General features: G+C 40.8%; 1 protein-coding gene across 1 annotated transcript; it reads left to right on the forward strand.

The window, feature by feature from the left end:
• The first annotated feature begins 17,926 nt into the window (after positions 1–17,926).
• On the forward strand, positions 17,927–20,706 carry LOC135703693 (uncharacterized). The gene is made up of 2 exons (XM_065224970.1): positions 17,927–18,924; positions 19,488–20,706. Exons 1-2 carry the CDS (start codon positions 17,927–17,929, stop codon positions 20,704–20,706), a joined length of 2,217 nt encoding a protein of 738 aa, XP_065081042.1.
• The last annotated feature ends 2,752 nt before the right edge of the window (positions 20,707–23,458 follow it).

A 23,458-nucleotide genomic window follows, 5' to 3' on the forward strand; every position in this document is an offset into this window, starting at 1 on the left:
TCTGATATCATATTGTGCTTTCATTATGCAGTCTAAACTTTTTAAATGAAAGCAACTTAACTTGAAGTTCTGCTGTTTACGTCTTGTTTAAAATTTAATTGAAATTCATCTGTCGTTGAACTAATGATTATTGTTTATTTGATTTGTTTAACACATTTTAGGTCATTCGTGACTTGCCCGGGGTGAGATTAGAAGCCAAGTCTTTCAGCTTGAGAAACATGAACGGTAACCATTTACTCCAGGCCCGTATTCAGTTGAACATTATCAATGCAAAATCAGTAAACAAATTGATTTCATTGAAAGCAGGATTAGTTTTCCGTTTGCTTCAACAGTGTAAAATTTTGCTCTCATTTTTGCTGTGTTAACCGTTAAGTCAACCAAAATGAGATCAACTGGAGTATTCAAAATAAGTTACATCATAACAGCAAATTTTGATTTCAATTTGATCTTCAGCTTTGCTCGAGATAAGAAGTCCCCTTGAAGTAGACGCTTAAGCGTGGTCCCGGGGGCATCCAGGCAGAGGAGAGAGTAAGGAATGGGCTTTAGTGGAGCTACACTAAGCAACTAGTGGATATCACGCCGTGCCAGCTTCAATACAGGTCTGGGTTTTTGACCCCCTCCCCCTCCATTTTCTCTGCTTTAAAAGTTGATACATATTTCATTATCGTCAAAGGAAAATTGATTCAATAATTCTAATTATTTAGAAGAGTTTTTACAAATAATAGCCATATGTAGGACAAACGCACCCTGGCGTTATATGACCAACAGCGTTTTTTCTCGTACTATTAAAAGAATAATTGATATAAAAAATTTCCCGGATGACTGTTCTGCAGCTCTTCTAGTGATTATGGGTGAAACTCCATTAAATTTGTTTTGCAAAACACGTAAATAATCGCTGTTGGTCATATTATCCCATGGCACCTCGTACCCTATAAGGATTTCATTATTCTGTAATAGTTTTGATCAAAAAAATAATGGGAAATTTTTTCCCTTATTTGGCAGTTTCTCGTTTTTGTCAGCCTAAAATTTGAGAAGGGGCTGACAAAATCGGGATGGCACTGCAATTGAATCGAATTTAACCAATTGGCAAAAAATTGACATGAATCAGTTAAGACTAAATCAATATTTGAGGGATTTCTTGCTGAAGAAAAGCATGTTGGGCTGTTTGGATATTGAACAGTGTTATAACCTGCAGAACAATAATCAAACAGAATATTACCATTGAAATTGCTTTGCGCATTATTCCATGAGCGGTGTTTTGCATTAAAATCACCAATAATAAAGAGCTTAGACCTATGACAGGTAAGTTTTTGAAGGTCAACCTTGAGAAAATTCTTTTGCTGGCCTACGCATTGGAATGGCAAATCGGCAGCTATAAAAGTAAGTTGTCCACAGTTGGTTTCGACAGAGGCTCCCAAGTTTCAAAAACTTTGGTTTCTAATGAAGAAAGAATTTGATGTATGATACGTTTATGAACAATGATGGCAATGCCACCACAGGCTCCAGCAAGACGATCATTTCTATTAATGATATAATTTGCGTCCCTTTTAACCTTATGGTCAGGTTTAAGGAACGTTTCAGTTATAATGGAAGTATGCACGTTATGAACGCTCCAAAAGTTAAATAGCTCGTTTTCATTATCTTTAAGAGATCGAGCATTCCAATTCACAATATTTAATGATTTAAAATCCATTACCAAATTGCAAAGCCATAAAGATATTGTTCGCAAATTCAGCTCTAGTTTGAATAGCATCAAACATGGAGTTAGTTTATAGCATATCAGTAATCATGCCAATTAATGATTTCTGTAAAAAATCCATTTTAGAAGCAATAATGTTATAGCACTGTAGTCTGAACACAGCATTATCCACATATTTATTTATTTATTGTTCCAATGATTCATCATATGGTTGTCTTAATGAATTAAAATAGTATAATTAAAACAAAAACAGGACACGTTCTAATTCAGGACAGTCTTCTAATAAAAACAGTTAACGGCACATTAAAGTCAAACAATGCATAGACGTCATTGAACGCATTAGCGACGGTTCGGATAGGTTCATTCAACCCATATTGCCGATTACGAGCTGCGAGATGTACAAACATACGCTGTCTAATTACTCTCTCAGGTGCGTAAAAGAAAACCTGCCGAAGTAATTCGAGGGAATCAATCTCGCCGGTAATGATCTTAGCAGCAAACACAGCTTTAGCGTTCCGTTTTCTTTGTACCAAGGTGTCAATTCCAAGCAGACGACAGCGATCCACGTAAGACGGCAAGTTAGCCATGTCACGCCAAGGCAGATGACGAAGCGCGTAGTGAACAAACTTTCTCTGTACACTCTCAAATCTAGCTATCCAGCATGCTTGGTATGGGCACCCGACGTAAGCACTATACTCTAAGATTGAACATACAGCTTTCCCCCGAAGAACGCGTTACCCACTGAGTTCTACCCACCGCTTTGTCTCGGTGGGTTTTCAACCAAGCGCTCTGATTTTCTGCGAGTGACTAGTTCTTCATTGACACTACTCACATGCAAAAAATCAGACCGACTGGTTGAAACCCCACCGAGAAAAAGCGGTGGGTGCAACTCAGTGGGTAACGCGTTCTTCGGGGGATAGCTGTACTAACGAACAATACAGCGCCCGCAGGCAAAGCGGATCGCGAATGTCTTCAGATATTTTGAACATAAAGCCAAGCTGCCTGTTAGCTTTAGTCAGGATGTCATTGTAGTGCGGTTTGAAGGTTAATTCACAGTCGAGTGTTACTCCCAAATCGTTGACCTGACTAATCCTCTCTAATGTTTGCCCGGAAATGGAATAATCTAATATTATCGGATTTTGTTTGCGGTGAAATGATATCACATTGCACTTGTTGATGCTGAGCTTCTAGAAATTACGGGACCACCAACTCTGCATACGATCCACAATTAGCTGCAATTCCTCACAATCAGCGATGCAATTGATAACCACATACATTTTGACATCGTCAGCGTAGAATAGCCGGCATCCAGGTGGCAGAAGACACGAAAGCTCGTTGACGAAAAGCGAAAACAGAAGGGGTTCCAGATTACTTCCCTGGGGAACGCCGGAAACGTTCGTGAACACTTCAGAACGAGAAGCTCCAATCTTAACGCAAAGCGAACGGTTCGTAAGGTAAGATATGAACCACGAGATGAAGGATCCAGACACTCCGAGTTTCTCAAGCTTGCTCAAAAGAATGTTGAGGTCTACTCGGTCAAATACAGCCTTCCCAAGTAACAATTTCGGTTTTATAAGGGTTCTGTAGACCATGATTTAGACTTGTAGCATGCTTTAAAACCTCCATAAAACTTGCAATGTTACTTGGGTTGAGATCAGTGTAAATTGCGTCGATTTGTCCGCTAGAGTCCATTGTCCGAACGCAGAGCGACACCAATTCGGTCAAATTGGTTGTAAAGCTCGATTCAAAGTAAATCTGGACGCACTGTTTAATACACCACCTGGTGGTTGGAACAAAAAACGTTTGACAGGCATTTGTTGATGTTTCACTGACGAAGAAATTGGTGAAAAGTTTTTCTCGATTGATCGACGCATCCCGAAAATAATTATCATGGGAGTTGAGAAAAAAAAATTAATTGTGCACAAACATCTAGAGAACCCTTCGTGGTCTGCCTCAAAAATAACAAAAGTGTAAAATTCCCAAAGTAAACGGTGAGTCTTGTAATAAAACGTTACAAGGATACTCTGAGTGTGGATAGAGCACAGCGCATCTATCATAAAAGTGGCACTACCCGACCATAAGGGAATAACACATTTATTACAGCTTGTGTTATTTTGTTTCACTATAATTTGTAACACAGCTTGTTACACTTAAGATCCCGGATGTAGTTAAAATAACAAAAAATGTAACAAAAATTTCCTTTAGATACAACAAAAATATATTTCACTATGATACTTTCATAACAAAAACATAACAAATTTTGCAACACAATTCTGTTGTGCTATTACAAAATTATATCAAATCGTGTTGTAATCATATATTTCACTTTGTAAATCAAAAACTCAGATTGATTAACTGTGTAAATGAAATACAAAACATTATCAAACTCATAGAAAATATAATGCTTGAAAGACACAAGAAAAAATATATTTGATTTTTTATTGGGGTTTGGTCAATAATATCTGGTTGTGATAAAATCTTGTAAAGAATCAGTTACAAAATCATAAAAAAATCAATGCATTTAAATTTGTTTAAGATTTGTTATATTATTTTCTTGGTGATAAGTTTCCTTAACTTAATTACATCATAATCAGTTATCCATAACAAGGCTTGTTAGAATCTTGTAATTTTATTGTTATACCCTTCTGGTCGGGTAGGGACAAAGAGCTGAGGAGAAAGGTGTTGAGGTACGTGAAAAGCAACCCAGGTGTCTCCATACGTGATTTGGAAAAGAAATACGATTCCAACTTTTCCACCGTACGTAACATCCTTTCAAGAGAAGGATATAAGTCTTTTTGTACCAATAAACATCCGAATCGCTCTCTGAAACAAAAAAAAAGCGAACACGATTACTTTACGAACGAGTTTTGACGAAATTTGATAGCTGTATTTTAATGGATGACGAAACATATGTCAAAATGGATTATAACGGAATCCCCTGGAAACTGGTCATGGGGATCTTCCAGGTATAAATTTGTTTTTGCTGATAAGTCTCACACAATGACATCGAAGGTTTACATTAAAGAGTGTCTGAAAAAGCGGATTTTACCCTTCATTCGGCAACACAAGACCAATGTTATGTTTTGGCCGGATCTAGCCAGCTGCCACTACTCTAAGGAGGTACTAGAATGGCATGCTGCAAGCAATGTTAATTTCGTCACCAAAGAGATTAATCCGCCGAATTGCCCTGAGCTCAGACCGATCGAAAAATATTGGGCAATTGTCAAGCGAAAACTTCGAGGATGCGGTAAAGAAGTGACAAATGCACAACAAATGCGTTTAAAGTGGAATAAGTTCGCCGGTACAGTGTCACCAGCGACTGTGCAGATCATGATGGCATCGATCACAAGTAAAGTGCGACAGTTCGTTCGAAACGGTGAAATTTAATAATTTGTTATATATCGTTTGAAAGCTGAATAAATACCCTTTTGTTTGAGGTTTTGATCAACCGTGTATGTTGTTTAATTCTTGAGTTATGTATGATCACTTGAATGTGTCCAAATTTACGTTGAACTTTAACTGACCGTTTTGGGTAGAATCCATGCTGAGCCGTGGAGATGTAATTTTTACAGGAGCTGAAGAGCGCCTCATTGATGATGATCTCGAATACTTTGGAGCAGCAACATAGTGATGTGATTCCTCTGTAATTCTGGACATTCCTTTTATCACTTTTCTTGAGGACGTGGAGCATATACGAAAATTTGCACGTCTCAGGAAATTTACTCTCCTGTAGTTTTTTTTTTCCTTTATTTAACGTCGGTCTGTGTTCCGCAATCTAGTGCCAATCACCGACGGACATCGATTGCCATCCATTGACGGCAACCGAATGTGCAGGAAGGCAGCTTCCTCACCTGCGTAGGATATCGCACCCATTCACAACACACACATGGGCCGGGACCAACGCTTTACTTCCCTTCTGAAGGAAGACCTGACCAGAGATTTTTATGCCTCAGAAAAATCCCACTGACCTCGGCTGGGATTGAACCCAGACCCATTGGGGTGTTAGAAAGCAGTCACGCTTAACACTACACCACCGGCGCCGACTTTCTCTCTCTTGTAGTGACAGATTAAATAACTTCACCAAGGGAGTAATCAACGACTCCGAACACAGCTTCAGAACGGACGCAGGAATGCCGTCTGGCCCGGCAGCAAACAAGAGTTTCAACCTTTGAAGAGCTAGATTGACGGTATGTTCACTGATGTGAAACGAACGGTGCTCAAATGCATCAGTTAGAGAATCGCTTATAGCAATCGGGACTTGATTTGATGAGGCCGAAGATTCATTGAAGGAACTCATGAAATATTGAGCAAAAAGGCGGCTTTTCTCCGGTTCGGATTCAGTCGTTTGCTCACCGAGATGAACTAACACGGGCAAACCGACTTCGTTCTTTTTAGAGTTTACAAACGACCAGAAACGCTTTGGATTTCTGCGAAGAGATGATTGCGTGCGGAAGACATATAGTCGATATAGGAATCTGTTGCATTTCCTATAGTCGTTACTTTTTTCTCTTTTTTTCCTTGGTTTGTTTTCCGTCGATCTTGTTTTCCGTGCTGAGCACCAATGCTATCGACGCCAGGGAGGCAGCTCCCACACCTGGACCCTACCTATCGACCCATCACAACTCATGAACCAGGGACCAACGGCTTTACTTCACTTCCGAAGGAAGGTGTGATCAGAGATGTTATTGCCTCAGAACATCCCGGCGGCGCCGACTGGGATTGAACCCAGGCCTGCTGGGGTGAGAGTCAATCACGCTTACCACTACACCACCGGTGCCGATATAGTCGTTATTTGTGCGGTTGAACTCCTGCTTCGTAATGTACGAACGATTTTGTCAGTATCTTCGTAGCGATTTAGCCCTATACCGTTTCAGTCGATTCAGCTATTTCTAATGGTCACCAATTGATACCGGAAATAGCAGCACTAATCGCAACATAGTCGGCTCGACGGAAATCCAGTGTACGATTATTTTCGGAACAATCCTCAAAAACGATTGGCGCTGGGAGGTTCATCAGGACGTCTAAAGCAGGGTGGTCTGCATCAAGAAAAATCAGAGGTTCTATGGCTTCCGAAACGGTGCATGCCAGAGTTGCAGCTTCGTTAGACAGAACAAGGTCTAGAAAGTGAGCGTTCCTATTCAATACACCATTGATCTGCGTGAGGCCATGTAAAGCGAAACCGTCGATAAGCGTTGAACTAGCAGCCGATAGAACTGATTGAGGCTCAACCTGGAAAGACCCATCGTTCGACTTACTCCACCGGAGCAAAGGCTGGTTATAATCTATACCTGCACATCATCAGATGCTGTTTTTTGTTCCGGTGGGTGAACCATCGTCCAAAGCAGATGTTTTCATTTGAATCATAGGCCCTGTTTTGTACACAAGATTTGTCGTGATTTAATAGTTATAGCTGTCGAGAAGATCGCTATGTTCCTGAAAATACTTGAGCTTTTTTTTTCTCCATAAGAACGATACTACAAGAGACTTCTATCCATCAAGCGCGAAACCTGCCTATTATCAAATTCAGCGGAACGCGACCGGTCATGCACGTAGGTTCGCGACCTCATTGAAAAACAGCTAATGATTGCGCTAAAACTGGACAATATCAGCATCACGGACGACCTAGCTAACTGTTGCTGGGAATAATGTACCGTTTTTTTTATTACAATCGTTTCCCTCCCACATAGTGGTCCTTAGGGCATGGTTTATCACAAGAAGATTTATTTGGCTATTCGCATTGTCGATTTTGCCATTTGTCCAGTAGCTATCTTGTCTCCCCCGGCTGCTACGGCAATAAAAAATGACTTAATTATAGCTTCTCTGTGATTTTTGCGTTGCGTGTCTTAAAGGGGCTTGCCATTGCTTTCTTGGTGGAACTGACTACCGGATAGAAGTAGTCTTCATTCAAGCTATGTTGGTTTCTCTGCATCTATCTCTAGCATTAAAGAAGTCAGCAACGAAGTTCTGAACAAATTAATTCAAATAAATTCGTTTGCTTTTAACGAGCCAAGCTCACATTCCGTTCCTAATGTGACGAAATCCTAATCGGATCTCCTCGCAAATAAACAATCATCCCATAATTGTATCCAAATTCTCAAATTGTTATATGAGAGCTTTCAGCAAACAGGTTCCCGAGATGATTCAGCCTTTAAGTATCAACTTTTTTTTTTGCTCAACTGGATTCGCTCGTTTCCGCTACTAAAAGGGCTTGAGGAATTTGTCCGTATCTGAAAATTAATTTCGATCTTCTCGCTCTCGTGGCACGGACACCGTCTGGCCAGCGAGTTGTTTGTTGGACGGCTAATTAAGATCGTGTGTACGTACCCCTACGTGCTAAAATACTACTCCGTCTACAAGATCGGACCCGGCAGATTTCGTTCGACTGTCGTTTTGCGATGACCCGCAGCAGCACAACCAAATATAGAGGCATCATTATTCTTATTGATTCCATCCTGCTGAGAAAGCGTGTTGGGAGATGATACCCTATCAAGAGGAATTAAGTGACTGTGTGGTTTGAGCTTCGGTGTTTGCTTTTTCGATTTCAATTGATTGCCGCATCCTCGATGGGTGTAATTTGAGAAGGAGCAAAAACAGACTTGTGTTCCCCTGGGTTAAGAAGGAAGTGAATTACGAAATTGGACATGAACAGAAGCAGTGGTGAAAAATTATGAACCATGATTACTGAATCGGCATTGACCGCGTAACCATTGGACAGTAAGGCTGGCAGACTGAATTTAGTTGAAATATTCATAGAATTGCAATTTCTAGAAAGCAGTCAGTGGAATCAGGGAATTTTTTTAGCCTACTCCCAAAACAAAGGATGCTTAATGCAATAAAAAATCAAGCGACGTTACTTGCTTAATCTTTGGTCGTTAAGTTTGGCCCAAATCTCTAAAGAGTACTTATTCCATTGACATCAATCCATCAAACTTCCAGACCGTGGAAAAGAAACCCACATCCAGAACAAAGTATAACTGATGCATGAAAATTCGCAATAATCAACATGCTCTTTTATAACACTATCAAAACCGTCTATCACCTTACAGCAGATAGGCCTAAGAATGAATAAATTATAATTCACCACCGCTTGGTACCACCGCAGGGAAAAGAGAACAATACAAACCCACGGAACTATCCCGGATTTTACGGGTTCGTGCTACTTTATAATTAAGACAATACTCCCGCGAAAAAAAAATGTCTGTTCCCCAAAATTGCGAGGTCAACGTTTTTGCAAGAATACCTAGAAGAGAACCAACGGACCATCGCGTGCCTTTTCCGTTCACGGTGTTTGCCAGAAAATCAACACCAAGCAAAAGGCAAAAGATAATTCTTAAGGGTCTTCCGATCCCATCTTTGTGTCAGCGTCGCCCATTTCCACTGTGCTGCGATTTATGATTGGTCATTATCATAATATTAACACTAGACGACGGTGCGGCTAAGGTAGACTAACTTTGCACTGATTTCCTGAGTGACGGAAACGACGGCGATGATGGTAGAATAGAACCAGCTGACAATGAAGGGTTCTAGTGTGGCGTAAAAGTACCTAGTCACACTGCTACTTTGCGGAATTGATTTTCGTTCTAAACGCTCCACGGGAGTCTTTTTGTTTGAGACCTTGAACTTTGAATAAATTTGCCCGACTTTTGCCCTCGATTAGGGTATACGCTGTGACGACAGTTCTATCATAGAAATGCTGTCATAAATGGTTAGTAGACAAACGAAAACAATCACCCTCGTGATGATTCTCTTGATAGTGGCTATTTGATAATCGTCCATACGTCACTCACACCGAAACCGTGAATGATTCGTTAATAAAGAGTTGCTCTCGGAAACAATAGACAGCTGAAGTCATAATTTTGCTACGGATTGTGTGTGTGTGTGAAATTATCGCGATCGTGCTACTATTTTGAGGAAGCGAGCCTTTGCAATGTTTGTGGCAACGATTCGGAGGCGGAAGGAAGGCAAAGCTGATACATGGTTTCGCTGTTTTGGACCATTGACAGGCGAATTTAATAAATTCTGTGGGAAATTATGTAAAATTTGACATATCGCTACGATTTGGAGCAGCAAATGATACCGTTATAGGGAGGAAATTATGTGGTTTTTAGATTTAATTAACGGCCTTTTCCGATACTTATGAACGTGATGGCGCAAGAAGAAACGGTATCTTGTTTTGAAATCTTACTTACCGTACCAGTCAGGCTAAGACCTGGGTGTCCTCTGCTGTACACAGAAGTCGTCTCATTTCAACTCGATCCATGACTGCACGTCAATGGGATATAAGTAGCCTTGCATTTTGTTTTGAAATCAGTTTTCTCAAATAGGATATTTCATGTCAATCTATCCAGCAGGACACTTTTCACAAAAGTTGATAAAATTATGAAATTCGTAGTGTACCAACAGCGTGTAAATAGTGCTTAATAGACGGGTGATTTTTCGAAAATCTTCTTAAAACCTTCCAAAACATTTGAATTCCGAATCTGAGATTTTCTTTTTGCGTGCCTCAGAATTTACCATAATTACTTATATATATATTTTTAAATACACTTTGACAAAAGTCAATAAAATTATGTTTTTCGTAGTGTACCAACAGCGTACCATAGCGTACCTTCAAGGATTTTGAACGTACCTCTAAAATTCCTTGTTTAAGGTGCCCTGCTGAATACATGGGTGATTTTTCAAAAATCTTCTTAAAACCTTCACCAAAGTAGTGTACATATAGCGTACCTTCCAAATCTTAGGTTAATTTTTAACGTACCTCAAAATCTACCATACTTACTTATATTAAACTTTTTAAAATACATTATATGTGAAATCTGACTTTGGGTTTGAATTCCTCGGAAAATTTTAGCCCGATTTAGTCCCAAAAGCATATAACCAAAAACGTGTTTTTGAAACAAGTGCATCGAAACTTAGAAACCTACATCCAGCTATCGTATGCGTGATAATGTTTGCACCATTGAGCAATGTCAAAATTACAAAAAATCTGAAAAAATTCATTTCGAGTTTTTTTATTTATTTAAAAGGGGGATGTTTCTCAGAGTCTCAAACTATGCTAATCATCGATCGAGTTTCCACTTGCTGCAATTACGGACTCCACACGCTTCCGAAATGTGCGGCAGGTTCTAATAATGTAGTCTGGATCCATTTCTCTCCAGGTACGGGTGAATGTTTGTCTGAGGCTTGCTGTACTCGGGTGACGTTTAGAACAGGCCTTGGCCTTCATGACGCGCCATATTGAGTAATCTAGCGGATTAAGATCGGGGCTGGAAGGCGGCCACATATCCTTCGCCCAGAACGGAAAATGTTCCTGCAACTACTTCTGAGTGCGGTTCGAGGTGTGGCACGGAGCCCCATCTTGTTGAAATACAATATTTGGCTTCGGACGTACTGTTCTTTGAACCACCGAAGAACATACTTACTTAAAATCCCGATGTAGACCTCCGTGTTTACCTTGTCACCTTCTGGAATGAACACCGGGTCCATTTTTTTTGCCATCGGAAGCCACCAATCCAAACACAGGATGCTTGGTCAGATACACGTTCTTGTGCTCGTCAGACACGTCTTTTACCGAAAGAGAACCAATATACCGGTCGGTTCTGGAATTTGATAAGGGATCGACGGTAAACATGCTCTCGTTGGTGAACAGGATTACCGGATTTTTTCGCTTAAGGAAGTTCAAGATTTTCTTGCGTCGTTCGACTCGTAGCTCCCGGATGCGGTTGTTAATCATGTGAGTTTTTTTTTCCGTGCCCTCGACTTCGCCCCGCAATCTTCCTTTACGATCTTCCGTGCCGTAAAGTAACTGATCCCGTGTTCCTTTGCCATTTTCCTTATTGAACGCATTGGATTCACCCGAATCTTCCTTTTGATAGTAGTGATAACCCTCGGAACCCGAGCTGACCTCGGACGATCTGTGGCCACCTTCGCAGATAGTTGTCCTTTCTTTTCTCGGTCTAAAATCCTTTTGACGGTCCACCGGGATACTCCCACGGCGATTGAAATGTCTTTTTGCTACATTTGCGCGTGGGACAAATCACGAATACACTGCCACACTGTACACAAACATCATCCTCTGATCGAATGAAACCTCAGACCATTAAAAACAAAACATCGAAATCGCTTTTTCGAATGATAGCTGCAACCGGATGACGGTTGTTTTGAAATCAGATGATTTTCCTCTCGAATACAGGATGAAACTTGTTATGAGAAGGGATAGGGCCTTCAGTTGAAATGCGTAATGCTCTCTGCAGAATGACTGTCATCCTAAATGGAAATGCATATGGTATTGGTTCAGCCCCATAACGCAAATCATTCAAAACAATGATGTCAATAATTCTATCAAACGTCATTTGCTGATCTGAGCTGACAAACGAGGTGGAAGCATATGCATCGCTATCAGAGCTGTTACGAACATAGGTAAAGGATGAAAACCAATGTTTGGCTAGTTCGTGGAGGAGATTTTCTCCAGCACGAAAATTTTTGTATCCATAATGGAATGGCTTATTATAGCTATTCAGTATGGCATTGTAGATAATCAAATTATAAATCTTATTAAAAGCAATTGCATGTCACACTATTCTTAAATGTTTGTCCTCTGTGAGCCGTATGTTTTATAGCTAATTTTCAAATGAAAATCATCCTGTATTTGGATGATAGTCATATGGATGTTCATCATCTGACGACGAATTCAACCATAAGAAAATCATCCGAAATTCGAATGCATATTGTTAAAGAGCTCGAGCAATGCAATAATCATTCGAAGTATTGCGGATGTTTTGGTACAGTGCACTTTGTCATGGTGCAACTGTCAAACTAATAGCGAATTCGTTTATTATCGGGGTTGGAACCAGTTCCAACCCAGTGCGAAACCGAACTTTTTGTCAGTGTGAACCTCAACCAGAGCTAGGTTTTAAAAACAAACGAGCAAACTGACGTTTGTCAGAAAACAAGCGGACCCAATCTTGATACCCGATCCAGGTTGGAACTGAGTAATAAACGAATTCGCTATAAGTAAATCATTTTATTTTATACACAGCCTACACTGAACCAAAACATCCGCAATACTTCAAATGATTATTGCATTGCTCGAGCCCTTTTTTTTTTGTTTATTAATTTATTTGATAAGGCTAAACTGAATTAACTTTACAGAGCCGAGGATTCTTGGTCACTATACAATACATCTTAAAACTATAGTCAAAAGGTACAACACAATAAACACTTTATCTTCCGCTATCCAAAAAGCCTCCTCCATCAGAACTGGAGCCGCTTCCAGTAGTTTCATTGTATGGCAAATTGTTGTACGCCAACGAGGGTCAGAGCGCGTCCATTGCAGCAATTGACGCAAAACGTGGTCAGCACTCACACACTCATCACGAAACGGTTGCTTTCCAAAGTCGACGACGCATCGACCGAAAGAACTGCTGATGAAGAACAATGAGGAGGACCACACAATGGTTGCTGCCGATAAAACAGACGATCGCGTAACACACATCGAGAGTGGCCTGCTTTTGTCGACATCCGAGTGAACACTCAGAGTGCTCGAGCCCTTTAACAATATGCATTCGAATTTCGGATGATTTTCTTATGGTAGAATTCGTCGTCAGATGATGAACATCCATATGACTGTCATTCAAATACAAGATGATTTTCGTTTGAAAATTTGCTATAAAACATACGGCACTCAGGGGACAAACATTTAAGAATAGTGTGACATGGAAGTGCTTTTAATTAGATTTATTATTTGATTATGTACACACTTAAATATTTTCGCCGAGATTCCAACAGCCGAGTAATTCTGCAATTTATTTTACTGAGATTCAGTAAAACAATTGCCGAGACTCAGCTAACAAATAACATTTTGCTGAGCTGTCAGTTAACAAACAGATATTTTGCAGAGATATCAGCAAAAAAAGAATGCCGAGGTAATCGGCTTTTGGAGATTTTACCGAGCTAGATTAAGTGTGTACTATTCCATACTGAATAGCCATAATAAGCCATTCCATCATGGATACAAAACATTGGTTTTCATTCTTTACCTATGTTCGTAACAGCTCTGATAGCGATACATATGCTTCCACCTCGTTTGTCAGCTCAGATCAGCAAATGACATTCGATAGAATTATTTACATCATCGTTTTGAATGATTTGCGTTATGGGGCTGAGCCAATACCATATGCATTTCCATTTAGTATGACAGTCATTCTGCAGAGAGCATTACGCATTTCAACTGAAGGCCCTATCCCTTCTCATAACAATTTTCATCCTGTATTCTAAAGGAAAATCATCTGATTTCAAAACAACCGTCATCCGGTTGCAGGTATCATTCGAAAAAAGGGATTTCGATGTTTTGTTTTGAATGGTCTGAGGTTTCATTCGATCAGAGGATGATGTTTGTGTACAGTGTAATACGGTATGAGCTATAGGTTACGTGCATACAAAGAAAACCAAGGCATTGTACGCACAGGTGAAACGGAAATCTTATTTGTACGATGGTGCAAACATTATCACGCATACGGTAAGCATTCTGTTTACCCCTCAATGTAGATAATCAACAAACATGGAATAGGGTATTTTCAAATATCTTCAAGAATAGAGAATCAATCTGTAGGCTGAACGTACTTCAGGGTATCTCAACTTTATATGGATGTGATGGTTAATTTTCTAAGGAAAGTTGAATTTTTATGATAATTTTAGAAAATACGTAATTACGTAAACATTTCGTGACTTGCTCTGGATTAAATCTTCTGATAATATTCTCATAAGTTCCAGAATCAATATGCATATGCAATATGCAATATGCAGCTTTATATGGATGGGATAGTTGATTTTCTAAGGAAAACTTAATTTTTAGGATTATTAAAAAAAAAAATACTTACGTGAAAATTTCGCGACCTGCTGAGGATTAAATCTTCTCAATTAATTATCATAAGTTCCAGAAACAATCTCCATGGGTACAAGTTAAATGTACCTCAAGGTATCTCAACTTAATATAGATGGGTCAAATGGTACATGCTCTGTGTCATATTTCAGCTGAGCTAAAGTTTAATAATAGTAAATTATGCAATAAGTTGCTAAAAGAAGATTTTTTTCAGCCCGAGTCGTAGGATTGCCTAGTTGGATAATTACGACTGGTGCTGAAACAATCGAATTTTGCAAGGAGTTGCACACACATTTTTAGCAATTTCTCAAATATCCTTTGAGATTTAATTATTTATATCAGAATAAAAAGCTGCCCTTGATGACTAAAGGGCTGAACAAAATGACAGTGGCATAGTGGCTTAACGGTACAGTGGCAAACGCGCAATTTACTAAAATCGCGCTAATCGCTGCATCCCTACCGCTTTGCCGAATTCCTATCCACAAAGCAAATTAATTTGACTTTACTATCTTGATTATTTCAGCCAGGGTGGATCAGTCTGTTTCGGTTTGATCTGACCTAGAAACACAGCAACGAGTAGTAGATCAGAATATTTAATATGTTCAATCAGATCGAGTCCAATCCAGGTGCCGGGAAGGAGAACACGATCTTCAGTTGGGTATACTTTTGACAGACAAACTTGTTGGTGGTGGAAGTGTGAGTACTCCTTTCGTCGACGGGAACTGCATGGAATCACCAAAACTCTGTAAGTTTATTACAGCAACTCAAAATTCAATCAATTGGCCTACGGTACGCAACACGGACAATATAATCTTAAAATATTTTTTAAGTAAAGGGTGGAACGGTTAAAAATTGGTCGACTCAAATTTGACGATTTTTTTAATCGTACATTTAAAAAACTTGAACATACCTCATTTTGTAGGTCTGTGCGTACGGAATGTTGCCTCTATTTTGTTATTGCCATTTTCCATTCAATTGTTAAAATGGCGTGAAAGCAAGAGAAACAGCGTATCGAAATTTTGCTCGCGCATAAGCAAAATCCAAATTATTGTCACGCAGATTTATTGCGTCAAAAATGTGATTGCGTTAGAATGAACGATGAAATATACGTCAAGGCGGATTTCAAGCAGCTCCCAGGTCAAGAGTTTACACGGCTACTGGAAAAGGAAAGGTTCAAGATGAGTTTAAGCAGAACAAGTTGTCCAAGTTCCTGAAAAAAAATACTAGGTTTGGCAGGCAATTTGCATATGTGGGATGAAAAGCGAAAATTGCATTGTCAACCAAGATATTTATGAAAAGAAATGTTGCAAAATTTATTGTTGCCTGTTTTGAAGAAACACAGATGTTCCGTGCTGTTTTGGCCAGATCTCGCTTCTTGTCACTACGGGGAAATGACTCAGGAACGTTATACCAACAACAACGTGCAAGTCGTACCCAAGGACAAAAACCCTCCAAACTCACCGGAGCTGCACCCAAATGAAAAATGTTGGGCAACCGGTATGCCGAACCTCAAGAAAACTCAGAAAACAGTTGGAAATGAGAAACAGTTCAAAGCAAATTGGCGTTCAGCATCAAATGGTGGATACAACAGTAGTTCAAAATCTGATGTTAGGTGAAATTTCCTGTATTTTGTAGTTATTGAACTTATTTTTTTTGATCATTTATACAATAACATAATCAGTGTGCACTTAATATCAGCGCTGGTGGTATCGTGGTAAACGTGATTACCTCTCACCCCAACAGGCCTGGATTCAATCCCAGTCGGCGCCGCCGGGATGTTCTGAGGCATAACATCTCTGATCACGCCTTCCTTTGAAAAGCCGTTCATGAGTTCCCCGGTTCATGAGATGATGGGTCGATTGGTAGGGACCAGGTGTGGCAGCTGCCTCCCTGGCGTCGGTAGCATTTGTGCTTAGGAAAATCAAGGAAATAAAAAAATGAGGACCAATAATTTCAAAGACGCGAATGAACTGTGTCGTTTAAAGGTGATTCCTTGTAGTGTCCCCAAATGGCCGCCACGTAGGCCATACATGCACTTCCTCTTCGAACTTTCAATTACACAAATGTCAGAAATCGGTGCCACATTTCACCTGAAATTGCTACTTCATGTATGCTGCAGTGCAGAAAACGTCGAGTAACAATTTAAATGTTGCACGTGTCGTAGAAACTTTATTTGTGCACTTAAAGTTACGAAGTGGTTCCGAGAATAAGGATGTCACAGCGATTTACCTTGAAACATCTATAATAAAAAAAAAAATTAATATGTCCAACCCTATTATTATTATTATTACCCTACTTGATTTGATAAATTTTGAAGAGATTTTCTCGAAATCAGGTTGTATAATATTGTACTATGTTAGTGTGTTGGATGATTCCTTAGAGTAATCATAAGATTTGAGCTCGTGATTTTGGCACTATGGATGTTAACCATTACGCTTGGTGTCGTCCCCAACTGCCACCATAGTTTGTCACAATGATGCTCTGGTCAAGGGACATCGAGAAAAATAAAATAAAAATAAAATCATACCTCAGACCGGGAACCAAACCCGTCACCTCCAGCATGGATTTTCGTATAATAGGCCAACTATAATTTGAATAAATAATATTTACAATATCACGCTAATAGCCGTAACGATTGGGGGAATCAAAAGTTGTTTCTTCAGTCCGCATCGTGCTCTCTTGTCGTGCGGATCTATTTGCTTTTTGCTGAAGGAAGTATTACTAGTACCTAAAGCTACAACAAATTTAAACAGCACTTTTCAGTGCTCAACCTGTAAATATTTTTCTACCTTGTTCAACTCTTATTCCTCTTCGATCCTTGTTTGGACCCTACCCGAGGTAATCCTTCTTGGATATCGATTTGGAAAATTTCTCTTCGATCCTTCAGATTCTTATAGTAATCTGCTTGGAAGTTGATTTGGATAAAAATTTACTGCCGCCATGGCGGTCCCATATGTAAGGCCGGTTGCCTAAGCGTTTCAAAATGTAAGCGTTTCGCAGAATTCAGTTACGATTCGAGATGGGCTGCTGTGCGAGAGTGCAAACTTTGCCGAAAGTGCTTACGTAAACACAACGGGTCATGCAGACAACAGAAGCCATGCGGAATGAGTGGTTGCACTTATTTACACCACCCTCTCCTCCACAGTGCCGAACGACAGCAAGTTAACAGCTTTTCAACGGGAACAACCACCACTGCTACTACGTCAGAGCGAACAGCCCAGCAGAGCTGTAACATCCACCAAGGACAGTCAAAACTATTGTTTCGAATACTTCCAGTTCGTCTTTACGGGCCATCCAAAACAGTGCAAGCGTACGCATTTATCGATGACGGGTCTGAACTTTCCTTAATGGATCAAAGCCTAGCGGAAGAGCTAGGATTGAAAGGACCACGGAAGTCATTATGCCTGAAATGGACGGGAGAAACGCAGCGATTGGAGAACGCTTCACAGATAGTAAGTCTACAAATCTCCAGTTGCAGTAATCCGAATAAGAAGTACCAACTTTCCTCTGTACATACCGTGCAAAGCTTACAAATTCGACCACAGACGCTGCTGTATTTCGAGATCCAGGAGAAATATCAACATCTTGCTAGGCTACCGATCGAGTCGTATGAGAACGCCTGTCCTCGGATACTGATAGGTCTTAAAGCGAAGATCGAGGATCACATCACGAAAGGTTACATTCGGAAGCTGACTGATGAGGAGGTTCAAGCGAAATATTCACGTGTTTGGTACCTACCAATGTTCCCGGTGGTAAACCCAAACAAACCTGGAAAGACGCGGCTCGTTTGGGATGCGGCGGCAACCGCCCACGGAGTCTCTTTGAATTCCGTATTACTAAAGGGCCCGGACTTATTAACGTCGCTGCCATCAGTACTGACTCAATTCCGAGAATTCCGAACGGCAGTTTGCGGCGACATTCGTGAAATGTATCAGCAAGTCTTGATGCGGGAGGATGATCAGCCCTACCAGCTCTTCTTCTATGCGGACAACGGAGAAAATCCAAGCACTTACGTCATACAAGTGATGACCTTTGGAGCCTGCTGCTCCCCGAGTACTGCACAGTACGTAAAAAACCTTCATGCAAGTAAATTCGAACAGGACTATCCGGCTGCAGTCGAAGTGATCGTCAAGCGTCACTACGTTGACGATATGCTATTGAGTGTCGAACAGGAGGAAGAAGCAATCAAGCTAACGGGTGATGTGAAGAAGATACATGCATTGGCGGGATTTGAAATTCGTAATTGGGCGTCTAACTCTCGGGCAGTACTGGAGGCGCTGAACGAATCAGCCACAACGGAGAAAAACCTGGGCGGTGAACATACGGTTGAAAAGATTCTTGGAATGTGGTGGAACACTACCTCAGATCACTTCACGTTCAAGATCTCCAATCGTATAGACGAACTTCTTTTATCGGGAAGCCGTCGACCAACAAAACGGGAGGTCCTTCGGACTCTCATGATGATTTTCGACCCGCTTGGGCTGATTGGCCACTTCCTAATGGTTCTCAAGACGCTTCTGCAGGAAATATGGAGATCTTCAATCGGTTGGGATGATTTGATCAACGATTCACAGATCCCTCGATGTTATCGGACATTGACCTCTACAGCCGAAGACAATGATATCCAGCTACACACATTCGTCGATGCGAGCGAAACTGGCTTTGCGGCCGTGGTATATCTGAGGTTCCAAGAAGCAACATTGAGTGTGCGCTTGTGGGATCTAAGACAAGAGTTTCACCTCTCAAGTTTCTGTCAATTCCACGCTCCGAGCTTCAAGCCGCGATTATTGGTGTTCGGCTAGCAGACACCATAGGCCATTCGCTGTCAATCAAGGTGAAGCAGCGATTCTTTTGGACGGATTCTAAGGATGTACTCTGCTGGTTGAATTCCGATCACCGGCGTTATAGCCAGTTCGTCGCCTTTCGTGTTAGCGAAATTCTCGAGACGTCGGATGTACGCGAATGGAATTGGGTTCCGAGTAAGCAGAACGTAGCAGATGAAGGAACAAAGTGGAAAAACAATCCCGACTTGTCCGCTTCCAGTCGCTGGTTTAGTTGTCCAGAGTTCCTGTGGAAACCGTCGGATCAGTGGCCTACCGCCAATCATCGCACCGAAAACACCACCCTTCGCCCACACTTGCTGTTGCATGCGGAAGTCGCAAACCCGGTGATCGACCTGCATCGTTTCTCCAACTGGCAGAAAATGCTTCGCTGCACAGCTTACGTTCTTCGCTATGTACGCAATCTGAAAATCAGCGTATATCAGATGGAACGGATCAACGGACCCCTACAACGACGAGAGCTGAGCGATGCTGAATGCTATCTGTTCCGAACAGCACAGAATGCCGTTTACGCAGATGAGATCACCATTCTCTCTAGAAACCGGCACACGGAGAATCCAGATAGCTCTATCCCTAGAAGCAGTCCACTTTTCCATCAATGTGCCTTTCTAGACGAACACAATATCCTCAGGGTTCGAGGTCGAACGCAATCTTGTCCGCTCATCGCCCGAGATGCCGCTCAACCGATCATACTGCCTCGTGAGCATCCGATCACACGGCTCATCCTCCTTGATTTCCACAAGCGATTCAACCACCAGAATCATGCAACAACGCTCAACGAAATTCGTCAACGCTACCGTGTTCCCAAACTGAAAGCGACGTACAGGACTGTACGGAAAGAGTGCCAGGAATGCAAAAACGACCGTGCGTCTCCGCAGCCTCCCGCAATGAGTGACCTGCCACCGTACCGTCTCGCTGCTTTCACACGACCGTTCACATACATGGGGGTGGATTACTTTGGTCCTATAACCGTCATCGTAGGACGACGTTCCGAAAAACGGTGGGGAGTCTTAGCAACATGCCTCACAACCCGCGCTATCCACTTAGAACTAGCTCACACACTGACAACCGACTCGTGTATCCTGGTGATACGAAACATCATGGCCAGGAGAGGGACACCTGCAGTTATCTTCAGCGATCGTGGTACCAATTTCCAGAGGGCATCCAAAGAACTGAGAGAAGTGATGCAGAACATCGATCAGGAGCAGCTCATGCAAGAGTTCACGACGCCTAATACGGAGTGGACCTTCATACCACCAGCAAGTCCACACATGGGCGGGGCTTGAGAACGCCTGATCCGCAGTGTGAAATCCAATCTCCATAAGTTACCGTGAACAAGACTTCCAACAGATGAGATTCTCTATAGTACGTTACTAGAAATTGAGAATGTCTTAAACTCACGACCTCTGACGGACATCCCTATGGAAGACGATGAATCACCGGTGTTGACACCCAACCATTTCCTGCTAGGATCGTCAAATGGGATGAAGTCATGGGTGCCGTACAACGATAGTCCCAATGTGCTCCGAAACAACTGGAAACTATCACAGGCTATGGTCAACGAGTTCTGGCGGCGGTGGTTGAGGGACTACCTTCCGTTTATCACCCGGCGCACCAAGTGGTTCATGAAGGTGAAACCAATCCATGTGAACGACGTGGTGGTCATCGTAGACCCGAAGGCCCCTCGTAACAGCTGGCCTTTGGGACGAGTCATCGCAACTAGACCTGGACAGGATGGACAAGTGAGGAGTGCCACCGTCCAGACTGATCATGGCATCTACGAACGGCCCGCAGTGAAACTCGCCGTGCTTGACGTAGGCGTTAGGGATCAATACGCTTCCGGAGGACCTTCTGCGCATTCGGGGGGAGTGTTACTACGCCTATCGATTCGGCGAACCCCTCGACTTCCTGTGAGTGATGAGAAGTGAGCAGCGGGACCCGTCACTGATCTCGCATGATCACCACTGCATGATCGCTACGTCATCTTCGCTGCCGTGATCGCGATCTGTCATCCGTTGATGACTTGCCAAACGTGTATAGAAGAAAAAAGTAGCTCGATTGAAAGAAAGTGAAAGTGAAAATTATTCTATGCTTAATATCTAAAAGTTTCCTTAAAATCTAGTTTCTTAACCTAAGCTAACCTATCTAGTGCTTAAACATAGTTGTTTTCCTACAGTTAATACTGAAATCAACATAAGGTTACATCTATAAATAGAAATTTAGGAGAAACTGCTATATTATTCTACAAACTACAATTAAGTCTATATTACCGAACTAAAAGGTAAGGGAAAATTAATTAATTTAAAGATTATAAGCACCCGTTTGCTAATCAATATTTAATATGCAACAGCTGAAACTGCGCAAGTTAGGGATGCCTACGACGCAATCGGATTTATGTTTGAAGAGGTGTTGAATTAGCAAAAGTATGTCGAAATTGATACCCGGTAATTTATACTAAATTTAACATACTTAAATTTAGGAATTTATAACATCGTTTACTCTCAGAATAAATGTTCATGAATTCGGTAAATTCTGGCGACGTCCGCAACTTTTCTTCGAACACATATGCTAGGCAATCCAGTCTATATTGATGTAAATTCTCCAGCCGAAATGCTCTCAATATTTTCGACTTCAGTTCCAGATCATGAGCATGATCCGGGAAGCTGAATCATAAAAAATGAGAAAAAAAGATCCAAAGAGCTCGACGGGTCTGAAAACTGGTATCCTAAACAGCTCCCACTGAATCATTCGGGTCGACGATTCAGATCCGGAGCTGAGCTGTGAAGTGGAGAGCTGCATTTTGCTTTTCGGTTATTTGTTTTTGTGCGGATCTTCCGCTCTCCCAGAGAATGATGGGTGGAGAAGTGAGAGTACATATGCTGAAGCAATAACATCAGCAATAAGTGCCGGGTAAGCAAAGTTCTAATGTTGATTTTAAAGTTGCCTCTTTGGTGCAGTACTACCGAGGTACATAAAATTTCGTTTAGAACAAATGTCCAACAACATAATTAATAATTTCAGGCATAAATCGATGCAATCCTTAATTGCAATAATTAATTCCCTTTAAGATTTAGTGTTAGTTTTTAGTTTTAGGATGTGAATTGTTATACTGACATGCAGGTTAAAAAAAACCTGTTTAAAATGTAAAAAAAAAAAAACATTTAGATAAATATCATAACAATTAAGGTTGGTAAGTTACTGTAGTTTATTTTGACTTTGGAGCAATAAAGATTTTTAAAAAATCGGGCTTTGTTGTCACCAGCTGAAATAAAACGCTTCCGATTTTTTTTCATGAATTTCACTAATAAAGACCATTTGTCTATTTTTCTCATTTGTTTGTGTTTTCTTTATTTTGAGAATGCGTATTTTTCACTGCTTTATCATAATAATTTCTGTTTTGCTTCTCCTTGATTCCGATCACTAGTTTTTTTTTTCTTCTTCGAATTTGAATACCATCCATTTCACGATTTTTGACATTTTTAGTTTTCTTCTTCTTCTTCTTCTGTCCATCAACATTCAATCAACACTTTGTTTCTATTTTTTTATTCGATACCATTTCGTTCGCCAACCATTTCACCTTTCGTATGTTCTTTTTGTTTTGTTTGTTTTTAACAGTTTTTTTTTGTTTCTCATTTGTTGCTTAAGTTTCGACAAATCTTGTTTGGATTAGTAAAGTTTGTGTTTAAACAGTTCTGTTTAAAGGGTTTCCGTTAGTCTTTTTATTTGCATCTTGGTTAATAATAATAAAAAAGAAATATCAACAACAGGTGACTCGTTCGTTTGCTATGACTTTTTGTCTTAGCTGTTGTTGTTGTTGCTGCTTCTGCTCGAACTTAACTGTTTTTTTTATCTTCTGTGATTCAATGCTTTTGTTAGTTCTTAGGGTTGGTTTTAAAGTCTGAAATGTTTGCGCTTTTTCCTGTTTTCATAAATGCATCGTCTTCAGATTTTTTTTTTCTTCATTTCGTCCTTAATGCTTGTTTGCAATTGCTGCATATCGCGCAGCAAAGATGAAAATGACGCGCGACGACGATGGCA

The sequence above is a fragment of the Ochlerotatus camptorhynchus genome, unplaced genomic scaffold, assembly GCF_037179485.1.
Source record: "Ochlerotatus camptorhynchus isolate MF236.1 unplaced genomic scaffold, CSIRO-AGI_Acam_v1.1 ptg000220l, whole genome shotgun sequence".
Classification (NCBI taxonomy): Eukaryota; Metazoa; Arthropoda; class Insecta; order Diptera; family Culicidae; genus Ochlerotatus; species Ochlerotatus camptorhynchus.

Excerpts from the sequence above, each read along its gene's own strand:
- LOC135703693 (XM_065224970.1), top strand. The coding sequence starts at position 17,927 with ATGGATCAAAGCCTAGCGGAAGAGCTAGGATTGAAAGGACCACGGAAG. Across the intron at positions 18,925-19,487 it reads GTTGAAAAGATTCTTGGAAT|CCAGTTCGTCGCCTTTCGTG; the intron begins GTGGTGGAACAC and ends CCGGCGTTATAG.